Source organism: Narcine bancroftii, chromosome 5 (assembly GCF_036971445.1).
Source record: "Narcine bancroftii isolate sNarBan1 chromosome 5, sNarBan1.hap1, whole genome shotgun sequence".
NCBI classification, from domain to species: domain Eukaryota; kingdom Metazoa; phylum Chordata; class Chondrichthyes; order Torpediniformes; family Narcinidae; genus Narcine; species Narcine bancroftii.
In genome coordinates this window covers 89,394,746-89,407,646 of record NC_091473.1, presented here as the reverse complement: position 1 = coordinate 89,407,646, position 12,901 = coordinate 89,394,746, and the positions used below count along the sequence as shown (strand labels likewise).

Here is a 12,901-nt window from a genome sequence, read left to right as displayed (position 1 = left end):
GTCATGTTTGACCAATCTGATTGAATTTTTTGAAGAGGTGACTAGGAATGTGGATGAGGGTAGCGCAGTGGATGTTGTCTATATGGACTTCAGTAAGGCCTTCGATAAGGTACCACATGGAAGGTTAGTCTTTAGGTATAAATTTTGAGATAGTCAAATGGATTGAACATTGGCTGAAAGGGAGAGGCCAGAGAGTGGTAGTGGATAATTGTCTGTCAGGTTGGAGGCCGGTGACCAGTGGTGTGCCTCAAGGATCTGTATTGGGCCCATTGTTGTTCGTTATATACATTAATGATCTAGATGATGGGGAGGTGAATTGGATTAGTAAATATGCAGACGATACTAAGATAGGTGGAATAGTGGATAATGAAGAGGGTTTTCAAGGATTGCAGAGGGATTTGGGCTGCTTAGAAAAGTGGGCTGAAAAATGGCAGATGGAATTTAATGCTGATAAGTGTGAGGTGCCTCATTTTGGTAAGAAGAATCAGAACAGGACATACGTGGTAAATGGGAGAGCATTGATGAATACAGAAGAGCAAAAAGATTTAGGAGTAACGGTACATCGTTCCCTGAAGGTAGAAACTCACGTGAATAGGGTGGTGAAGAAGGCTTTTAGTATGCTGGCCTTTATCAATCATTGCATGGAATATAGGAGTTGGGAGGTGATGTTGAGATTGTATAAGATGTTGGTGCGGCCTAATTTGGAGTTCTGTGTGCATTTCTGGTCGCCTAATTATAGGAAGGATATAAACACAGTGGAGAGAGTGCAGAGAAGGTTTACCAGAATGTTACCTGGGTTTAAGCATCTAGAGTATAGGGAGAGATTGGACAGATTAGGTCTTTATTCTTTGGAGCGTAGAAGGTTGAGAGGGGATTTGATAGAAGTATTTAAGATTATGAAAGGGATAGACAGAGTGGATGTGGATAGACTATTTCCGTTAAGAGGAGGAAAGATTAAAACAAGAGGACATGAGTTAAGAATTAAGGGGCAGAGGTTTAGAGGTAACATGAGGGGGAACTTCTTTACTCAGAGAGTGGTAGCCGTGTGGAATGAGCTTCCGGGAGAAATAGTGGCGGCGGAGTCAATTGTATTATTTAAGAAAAGGTTGGACAGGTATATGGATGAGAAGAAGATGGAGGGTTATGGGCATTGTGCAGGGAGGTGGGACTAGAGAGGGGTGTTTGGTTCGGTGCGGACTAGAAGGGCCTAATGGCCTGTTTCTGTGCTGTAATTATTATGTTATTTTATGTTATATGATGTATGTAATAATGTTCTAAATTAGTCTTGGAAAAGTTAAAATAAAATACCAGCAAGATTGGGGTTGTGACTCATTCGCCTTAGAAACTCCAAACAGTATATCTTGACTCAATGGTAATGCTCTCTTTAAAAGTCATGAATTCATACCCAGAATTCAAACTGTGAAAGGGGTGGTTGGAATACCATTTTCATGTTACCACAAGAGTGGCCCAAATTATTTTCTGCAATTCAATTTCCATGATGTGCTGATTATTACACTTTTAAGGATGCCATCTAGAGCATAATGTACATTTGATATTACTTGAACAAAATTCTACAACATCTCCAAGGCACATGAGAATGCTAAAGCGCATCTTAACTGGAGAATGCGCCTCACATCATTGTTCATTAAAGGTAAGCTGCCTTGAATCGGTTAATGATGGAAAATGGAATTAATCTATTTTTTCCAAAAGTAGTCATCCTTGTATCTTTTATATTATTACCAATCACTTTGTGCTATTCCATTCTCATAATCTCCCAATTAACTGACAGACCTGAACTCCTCCATTTTGATTGGGTAGCATAGTAGTTAGCAAGACATTTACAGCACCAACAACCCAGGTCCGAACCTAATGGTGTTTGTCAGGTACGTTTGTCAAGTACGTTTACCCCATGAAGAGCATAGGGTTTCCCAGGGTGCTCCGGTTTCCTCCAAAAACATACAAGATTGGTGGTGTAATTGAGCAGCATAATTTCAATGGCTGGAATCCATTTCTAACGTGTTGAAAATAAATTTAAAATGTCATCAGCCTATCTCTTCAACTTCTCCTTGAACAACAATTTTTAGAACCAGATTCACTGCAAATTCCTCTCAAAACCCATCCCAATCCTCAAATAATTTCCTGTTCGCTGCTAAATTTACAAAAAGGGTATGAAAAAGTCTTTTGCAATATTCAACATTTATTGCAGCTTATTCCTGATCTAAACCAGTGTTTTAATGACATCTGCCGCCTTAGGGAACAGAGAAATCCCAAGGTATTTTTTTTGCACAATTTTCTTCTCGTATTAATTTTTTAAAATTTAGGCATAAGCATGCTAACAGGCCCTTTAGGCCTTTGAACTTGAGCCGCCTATTTAAATCCAATTAACCTAAAACCCCCCAATACATTTTGAAGGGTGGGTGGAAACCGGAGCCCTCAGGAAAACCCCACACAGACATAGGGAGAATGAACAAACTCCTAACAGACAGCATGTGATTAGAACCCTGGTTTTGATTGCTGGCGCTGTAACAACATTGCACTAACTACTACACTACCGTACCACCCAATATATTTGATTATGATTTATTCTTTATCCATAAAGCAGAAAACAAGTGTTACAAGCCCAAAGGACCCCAAAACCCAGCAGCAATAGACATTCACCAAGACAAGTGGCTTTCAAAGCAAAAGCTATTTTTAATCAACTTCAAACATGAAAATAGAATCCAACATTAACTTAACTCTATTCTTAACTAACCCAAATTAACCCCCTTCTAATTCTAAGCGCACGTGTATGTAATGTGTGTGTAAATTCAAGAAAAGTTATTTGCTTCACAATTCAATCTCACTTCTCCTTCCTCCAAGTTCTCTGGTTGAAAGCAATCACCATACTGTGCACAGAATTTAACATGTATAAAGTTCACCAGGCTTGGTGCTTGAAAGGTAAATGTTTACCGCTCAGGAAGGTTCTTGTAGGGTTTATAGAGAGAGATATTTGTTGCTCCAGGATTTCCACAACTGAGGTACCACCTCTAGTCACCTCAGGGTCTCACTGATGAAACTTGCCCCATCAGGGTCTTCTAGATGGTAACCTCTTTCTTCAAGCTACCACAGAGTTCCATTCCTTCCTCTGTTTCAAGAGAAACATCAGACAGATAGCACTTCCAGCCATCAACTGCTCTGGAACTTGTTTTCATCAGTTTCAAACAATTTTCCCTGGATTGCACTTTTCAGTTACTTGTCAGTGTCCCACACACTGACTAACTGAGCTGTTAACTCAACTCTCTTTCTCTTCCAACTCCAAAGAGAGCATGTGACTCATGTCTTGCAAAACCCCCACCTTCTCCACCAAACAGGAGTTCTTCCTTCTGCTCCCATCTTGTTGTTACCTTAGGTAAACCATCCAGGAGTGACCTTTGCAGAAAGGGTATTGATAGACAGCATGACTCCAGCAAGACCATGGTCAAGCATTTTATGATATCAGTTCAATTAACACCTACTTGTGAAAGGTGCCTACATTCTCCAGAGATCCTGCAATGTGAATTCTTCAGTCTTTCAAATAAGATCTGTTTTAAAATGTGTGAATGTATGTGACCTACTCTAAATCTTATAAATTCTCCCCAAATATTAATATTGTTACACAAGTTTTGTTTATGGGACTTTACTATGCATAAAATCCCTGTTAAGATTTTTCCTACTTTCTATAAAGAAACATTAGGATTATTTGAATGGTGTAACCTTCATTACCTGTTTGAAAATGTAATGTTATCATTTTAATTTGATGCTACATAGAGTGTAAATATGCTGTGAAACTTGACAAATATGAGTTCCAATAGACTTTATTACAAACTGTTAAATCATTAATTCTCAGAATATCAGGACCAAGTGATCGGCTTTAAGTGGAAAAAATAGAATATATAGGCTACAAAGTGAGGGTGAACACTATAGATGGCTGTGATGCTTCACTACCAGATGAGCAGAACACCTTCTATGCCCACTTTGAGAAGGGGAGCACAACAGTGCCTATGAGAATCCCTGCAAAGGCTGAGGACCCTGTAATATCTGTCTCTGAGGGTGATGTCAGAACATCATCTAAGAGGGCGAACCCTCGCAAGGCATCAGGCCCTGATGGGGTACCTGGCAGGGTACTAAAAATCTGTGCCAACCAATTAGCCAGGGTGTTTATGGAAATTTTGAACCTATCATTTGCTGCAGTCAGAAGTTCCCACCTGCTTCAAAAGGACATCGATCAACCTGGCATCCAAGAAGAGCAGAGTGAGCTGTCTCAAAGACCATTGCCACTTTGCTTTATGAAAGACCTACATTAGTACCATTTTTCGCTAACCGAAAGAAATCCAAAGAGAATTTTAGCTTTTACAAAAAAAGGCAGAGCGAAAATAGAGGGGGCACTGGGATCAGTGTGGGGGGTGATAGCAGGCAGTGGGATCAATGTGGAGACTGATGGATCAGTGAAGAGACAGATAGCAGGCTGTCGGGAGAGTGCGGGGCAGTGGGATCAGAATGGGGACTGATAGTGGGGTGTCAGGAGAGCACAAGACAGAGGGATCTGAATGGGGACTGATAGTGGGCTGTCGGGAGAGCATAGAGCAGTGGGATCAGCGTAGGGATTGATACCGACCAGGCTGTTGAGTGAGTGCAGGGCAATGGTGTTGGTACACTCAAAAATGTTTTCCATATAAATTAATGGTAATTGCTTCTTTGATTAAACCATTTTGGCTTACAAAAGATTTCATAAGATTGCTCGACTTTCGGATAATGGGGGCTACTGAAACTAACATCTACTGTGATAAATGCTTTGAGAGATTGGTCATGGGCAGAATTTATATATACCTGAGCAAAGGTCTGGACCCACTGCAATTTGCCTAATCACTTTACAGCAGATGTAATATCACTGGCTCTCCATTCAGTGCTGGTTCACCTCAAAAAAAGCATCATACTGCTCTTCATAGAATACAGCTCAGACTTCAACACCATTATTCCTTCAGTGCTGGTCAAGAAGTTCCAAAATCTTGGCCTTTGCAACTGGATCCTTTACTTTCTCATTTGAAGACCACAAGCAGTATGAATTGGAAGCTTTTCCTCCTCATTGACTGTCTTAGTCCTCTGCTCTACTGACTATACACTCATGACTGTGTTGCTAGGCAAAATTCCAATGCTATCTACAAATTTGTCAATGATACCACTTTTTTTGAAAATTTTATTTAAAATTTTTGAAATATTACAAAGAAAGAAAATACAAAGTTGCAAAAATGCAGATATAAAAGAAAGACAAAAAAACAAAATATAAGAAAAAAGATGTAATACCCCCCACACCCCATCCTCCCTCCCTCCACCAACTACACTATCCTAACTCACTCCCCACCCCTCGGAGCCTTACAAAAAATTATACATTTAAAATCAAATAATCAGCGTGCCAACTCTTTACATAACTTTTACTTAAGGTCAATAGCCATAAAATCCAAATATAAACTCCACATTTTAACAAAAAAAGAATAATTATTTTGCAAATTATTTTATTTTTTCCAAATATAAACATGATTGCAGTTTATTATGCCATCTTTGTATATTCAATTCCACATCATTTTTCCAAGTTATCGCTATACATTTTCTTGCAACCCTACTGCAAAAATACCAATTGCGGCTTATCAGCCAATCCCAAAATAACAGTATTCATATAACTCAGTAAACACATCATTGGATCCATTTGCAAATGAATTGTAAATAAATCTCTCAAAAATTTTAACCTTTTCCCAAAAAGATTTAACTTTCTTGCATGTCAATACACAATGCATAAAAGTACCTGTCTTTTCTCCACATCTAAAACACACATCTGTTAAACTAAATCCATATTTCTTCAACTTCTCCAGAGTCCAATATAATTGATAAGTAAAATTATAATTAACCATACTATATCTCACATTAATTTTGTAACACTATCAATACACATATTTGACCATTCCTCCCAAGACAATTCAATATCTAAATCTTTGTCCCACTTCTCTTTTGTCTTATATAACCCAACTTTATCCATCTTTTCTTGCAACAACCTATACATATTCGATATAAATCCTTTTTCCTTTTCAACCATTAAAATCTCAAACTTAGATTGACTTGTGTCGCCGATATCTTCAGGACTCTATAATTATTTAAATAGAAAACACAGCCCGGGAGATCGTTTCAGAAGAGTTTATTGACAAGGTTAACCTTGGAGAGTCCACAACAGAGACTCTGCCCGTATCAGGCAGATAACCTGAAACAAACAAGTCTTCAATCATTTGCTGCAGGATATGTACTCCCTCTCGCACAGTATGGTTACAAGACAGATTGAAAAGCAGGAAACCGATAAGGACGCATCCTTATCACATTCCAACAACTTCGTGTGAGTTACTCCCTCATCCCCATCTGTCTTGGCACCTACTTGATTAAAGTCATGTTTCCTTCCACAAATTGGTAAAATTAAATCTTTACCAAATTGTGCTCACAAAAAATCTTGAACTTGATAGTAAGCAAAGATAGGATTTGCAGAAATACCAAATTTCTCTTGTAATCTATTAAATGTAGAAAATTTACCCGCCTCAAAGCAATCTTGTAAAATACTAATTCTTTTCATTTCCCAATTTTTCAAATAAGGATTATTCAAGGAAAACGGAATTAATTTATTCTGATACACCAGTGACTTAATCGAAATTTTCCCTTTAGAGCCTATAAATTAATTCTGCTTATACCAAATATCCAATATATGTCTTAATAATGGCAATTTATACTTTTGTAACATTAAAGGATTCCATTTATAAATAAATTGACTCATTTCTTTTTCAGCAATTTGATCCAATTCAACTTTAGCCTAAACAGGTGGTTGCTGAACATCAAACAATCTATTAATAAATTTCAACTGTGCCGCTTCATAATAATTTTGAAAATGTGGTAATTGAAGTAATGACACCACTATTGATGATAGAATTGCAAACAACAATGAGGAAGCGTACAGGAGGGAGATAGATCAGCTAATTAAGTGGTGTCACACCAACAACCTTGCACTCAGTGTTAGCAAGACCAGGGAGAGGACTTCAGAAGGAAGTCAGGAGAACACAATCCAGTCCTCATCGAAGGCTCAGTAGTGGAGAGGGTCAAGAACTTTAAATTCTTGGGTGTTAACATCTCTGAGAATCTGTCCTGAAGCCACCATATCAATGGAATCACAAAGAAGGCTCACTGGTGGTTATACTTTGAGGTGTTTGAAGAGATTCTGTATGTCACCAAAAACTTGAAAACGTCTACAGGTGTACCGTGGAGAGTATTCTGGCTGGTTGCAAGACGAGAAAAAACACTAGAGAGTTGTTAACTTGGCCTGTGACATCACGGCACCAGACCTCACTCCATCAAGGACATCTATAAGAGGTGGTATCTTAAGACTCCATCCTCTAGGACCCCCACCATCCAGGCCATGCCCTCTTTGCTCTGCTACCATCTAAAAGGTACAGGAGCCTAAAGATGAGCCCTCAGCAACATGAGTACAGCTTCTTTCCCGCTGCTATCAGATTCCTGAATGATCAATGAATGAAACCCAATGCCTTACTTTGACTTTTCATACACTATTTTAATTTATTTTTGTAAGGAAGTTTATATAAATGTCTGTATTGTGATCTGCTGCAAAACAATGAATTTCATGACTTGTTCATGATTCTGAAAAATGTCTCTGCTTTTAAACCTATAGGGGATTTGACTTGGGGAAACCTTTTTGTTTTGGATGAGGTGTAAGTCATGAGCCATACATGCAAGATAACATAGTACAAGCATTTTGGCTCATGACTTTATGCTGATTTACATAAACATATTCTTGAAAAATCTAATCCTTTCCCGTCATACCCATAATTCACTTTTTCCTAAATCATTTGCCAATCTAAAAACCTTTTAAATGTCCCGATTGTAACTACCTCCAGCAGCTCCCCTGCAATGCATTCCAAGCAGTCAACACTCTGTGCAAAAAAAAAACTTGCCTGTGACCTCTCTCTAAACTTTTCTCCACTCACTTGAAATTGATACCCAGAAAGGAGGGTTGAATTTCAGAAACGAACAGTGTAAATTAGTATCTGTATGGGTGGTATCTGAAATCTACTTCAATCGAAAAAAACTAATCATGTGAAAAAGGTAAATATTAAGGGACCCAAGGCAAGAGTTTGAAGATAAATAAATGATATTATTAGCTTTGCAGGAGATTTTTGGGAATGTTTGGGTTGGGGGGGGTGGTGGGGGAATAGAGCATCCTTCTCTGCAGAATTTCTAATTGTAGTTGAAAGTAAATAGACAGTGGTGGTGGGGTGATAGTGTGTGTGCTTTGTGTGGAATGCTTTGCATCAAAATGCAAGTAATCAGGATTATGGAAGCTTTGTTTCATCATTTTATTTTGGTTGGAAAGGTTTGTGACATTTTCTACAACAATTAGAAAATTTCCTTTTTGACTGAAAGTTCACCTTGATTGGGATATTCCATCCTGAATCAAAAACAGAACTGAAAGCAACATAACACTGTATACAATCTAGAAATTCTACTACTAAATGTTGTTTACTATAGTGAAAAGGATTAATGGGGTAGATGCTGGCTGAGTGGCTAGAACTAAAGGGTTATAGACTCAGAGGTAGTCAAGGTTAGGACGGAACTGAGGAAATATTTCTTCAGTTGGAGAATGATGAATCTTTGGAATTCTCTATCCTGGAGATTATGATGCCTCAGCATTTCTTGCATTTAAAAGCAAGATCAATAGATTTCTGGATATTAGCAGAATCAGAGGACATAGGGAATAAAAAAAATAATAGAAGAACACAATTTTATTAAATGATGGGCAATCTTGATGGGCCATATGAGCTAATCGAGCTCCAGTTTCTTGTGTTATTACTATTTGGGCTTGTATTCACTGGAATTTTGCAGAATGAAAGAAGACTTAATTGAAAAGTCAAGACTCCTCAGGATTTTGTATTGCGGTAGATTGTTCATCTGATGGAAGAATTGGGGGGGGGGGGGGGAGGGAGGGGGTCAAATTTTAAAAATAAGAGATTTTCCATTTAAGACTGATGAGGCAAAAAGAATTCTCTCAGATGCCCATGCATCTTTTAGTACCCTTTCTCAAAGGATGGTGGTAGCAGTCTTTTGAGTACTTTTTGAGGCACTGGTTGGTTTCATAAGCAAGGGAGTATATGGTTGATGTGGAAGACCCAAATGTAGAGTTGAGGATATGGTCAGATTAGCCATAATCATTAAGCTTGAGGAGTCAAGTGCCCTACTCTTGCTCTTATTTTATATGGTCTCCAGACTTGAATTTATACCTGTTTTTTGATATTTTAGCCTCTTACTGATAAGGAATTTGCACCCTGGCAATCTGAACTGGATGAGTCTGTAAAGTTGTCAAATCAAGCTCGTCCTACTGTCATCCGCTGGAATGGTGGAGGAAAAGAAGTATTCATTTCTGGATCATTCAACAATTGGCAAAGCAAGATTCCACTTATAAAAAGGTACTTGTGCAGTTTATAAGAAGCTGAAAGTCCCATGTGTTATTACGAACTATACTGTCATATTTTATGGAAGGAAAAGTTCCCATCATTGAGATGTTGGATTTCATTTTACTTTTGGTAAACCAGATTTATTCCAAAAATCTGTTGAAAAATCCATGCATTCAGTTTCAATTTGCTGACTCCCTTTATTTTTCTATACATCCTTAATGTCTAAATCCAAAATGAATGTATGGCAGATGCCAGCAACTGAAGCCTAAGTAGTCCAATCTTTTCAGAGGCTCTGCTCAGTGAAAAACCATTTTATAGCTTATTAGAGTTGTGCTTTGCTAAGGTTCCTACTTGTTTGGTTACTTTTAGCTTATTTATTACATATACAGCGTATCATCAAAAATCTATGTACATTTTTGTTTACATGGGCTTTCCAAGTAGATAACAGATGCCAACATGTACCTATGCAGTGGCATGAGGAGCTATAAAATTTTCCTTTGCCACTTTTGCAAATGCACTCATGATCAAAATGGAGGTTCAAGTTTATTATTATTCAATGTGCAACCTGATGAAAGTGTTCTCTGATTCATCTATATGTTTGCAAAAACCTGCATACATACAGGTATGACACACATGCAAACTATGCATATGTAGTATGTATATACATATACATAAAATTAAATACATAGTTAAATAAATAGTGGTTCAGCATCTTACTGCCTGCAGGAAGAAGGTGTTTCTCAGCCTGGTGGTTCTGGCACTTGTACTCCAGTATCCCTTTGCCAATGGGAGTAGCTGGAAAATGCTGTGTGAGTGGTAATGGGGGTTCTCAAATGATTTTGCAAGCTCTCTTCAGACAACAATTCTGGTAGATCACATTGATGGAGGGGAGGGAGACCCCAGAGATCCTCTCTACTGCTCTTGTGCTCCTGTTGATTGACCTCAATTCTGATTCTCTACAACAACCATAACACACTTTGAGAACCAGACTGCTCTCAATAGAAATTTTGTAGAAAGTTGACAGAATGATGGCTGGTAGCCTTGCCCGCCTCAGTTTTCTTAGGAAGTGTGGTCACTGTTGTATTTTTCTGACAAGCGAGGAGATGTGATATGGAACTTGGTGCTCTCTACTCTCTCCACTACAGAACTATTAATGTGTAGTGGAGGGTGGTTGTCCCTACTCCTCCAAAGTCCACAATTGGCTCCTTTGTCTTGTCCACGTTGAGACTTGGGTTGTTATTCTCACACCATTTCACCTCTGTAGAGTGATTCATAGTTGTTTCTGATAAGACCAACTGCTGTTGTGTCATCTGAAAACTTGATGACTCTATTGCAGCTAAATCAGGCATTGCAGTCGTGGGACAGGAGCAGGCTGAGCTGTGATCAATGTGATGGTGCTCAATGTTCAGCATCAAACCCGGATAGACTATAGTTTTTTCTGTTAGGAAGTCCACAATCCAGTTACAGAGAGTGGTGTTGAATCCTGACAAGGCTTCCCCACAATCATGGGTGGACCCGGGAATAGCAGTAGCTTTAGATGCAGAGAAGGCTTTCAACAGATTTCTGTTCAAGGTACTGGAGAAATTTGGATTTGGAACAAACATTTATTAATTGAGTTAAGGCACTTTACCACAAGCCCCAAGTGAAAATTATAACAAATGGGCAGATGTCTCCAGTATTTCTATTGAGCAGGTCAAGTAGGCAAAGATTTCCCCTTGACCCCAGCGCTGTTTATATTAGTCATTGAGCTGCTGATGGAAGCCATTCAGCAGGATCCAGACATAAAGGGGTTTAAGGTGGGCCAGGTGAAACACAAAATCAACCTTTTTGCTGACTACGTGTTGGTATATTTGATGTACCCAGGGGGGTTGTTGGCCAGACTAAGGACCACACTGGAGGATTACTGGAAGGTTTCGGGGTATAAGGTAAATTTGGATAAAAGTGAGATAATGGCTTTGACGAATGGGGATTATGGGCAGTACCTACAAAGAAGTCAATTCAAATGGCTGCAAGAAAACATTAAATATCTGGGGATTAAAATAGATAAAGAATTACATAACTTGTACAAACTTAATTATCTCCCTTTGTTCCGGAAGATTGAGGAGGACCTGATTAGATGAAGGACTCTGCCCATAACATTGATGAGCAGAGTCAACTGTGTCAGAATGAAGGTGATACCAAGGCTCCAATATCTTTTCCATTCGTTACCTATGTCATTGCCTCAGGGTTTTTTTTTTAAGCATTTAACTAGTGTGTCAGAAGATTCGTGTGGAATGGGAAAGTGGCTAGAGTTTCTATGGAAAAGTTGACATGGGGGATTTAAAATTACCCAATTTCAAGAAGTATTACTGGGCAGCCCAGGCGAGGTTTATCATCTCAATCTTTGAGGGAGGACCCCCCGCCCCTCCCCATGGGTGCAAATTGGACTACACTTGGTAGGCGAAGAGATAGCCAAAGAATTCATATGCAAGTGGGATACCAAATTACTCTCAAAGGAAACTGAGAGCCCCATCCAAAAGCATGTATTCCAGACAAGGAAAAGAGTAAAACAATATATTGGATGAGAGGTGGGGATGTCCCTCAAAATGCCCATGACCCAGAATAATTTAATACCCTTAACTCTGGGTCAAAGGCGTTTTGGGGGATATCCCCATCTGCCATCTTTTCCAATAAAATCCTGAACATCTGGTGCTAGAAAGGGATCAGGTGTATCGAGGATTGTTACAAAAGGGGGCAGCTTATGCCATTCGAGGAGTTGAGGAACAAATACGATTTGTCCAACAGAACATTCTTATGCTATCTGCAAATAAGATCTTTCTTAGAGATAAATTGGATCCATTTATGAGCCTACCTAAATGTAGTGACATGGAGATTCTAATTCGAAAGGGGAATGTGTGTAAATTTATTTCTAAGATGTATTACATATTCCAAAGTGAGGGTCCGAAGATGGGCTTACGCAGGTCAAGGGAGAGATGGGAGTCGGACTTGGGCACAACAATCAATGAAGAGTGTTGGCAAGACCTGTGTCTGGTCAGTATGATGGAGGTCGTCAAGTCCAGATACAAGTTCGTGCAGTATAATTTCTTGCATCCGTTGAACCTTACCACAAAAGTTACACAAATCAAAGCCTGAAATTTCACAAAATGTGCTTTAGGTGTGGTGTGTAGGTTGGAACTTTCGTCTACTCCACCGGGCTATGTACAAAGACAAGACCTGGGGGACATTCTGAAATAAAATTATAAAAGTGGATTTTCCATTGGATACCGAGTTGTACCTTCTGGGAGATATTGGGGATGTGAGTTTTAGATTGAGCAAAGATCAAATTCCATATGTGAAGGTCCCCTTGGTGGTAGCCAGGAAATGTATAGTGGTTTCGTGGAAGTCCAACTCCC

At 39.0% G+C, this 12,901-nt stretch overlaps 1 protein-coding gene across 5 annotated transcripts in view; it reads left to right on the top strand.

Moving 5' to 3' along the window:
• Positions 1-12,901, top strand: part of LOC138763687 (5'-AMP-activated protein kinase subunit beta-1-like) — a 67,627-nt gene that overhangs the window by 19,272 nt on the left and 35,454 nt on the right. For all 5 annotated transcript variants that reach the window (XM_069938265.1, XM_069938267.1, XM_069938268.1 and 2 more), the window contains one exon: positions 9,355-9,521. In XM_069938265.1, the coding sequence (XP_069794366.1) occupies positions 9,355-9,521 (167 nt within the window). The remainder of the gene's footprint in view (positions 1-9,354; positions 9,522-12,901) is intronic.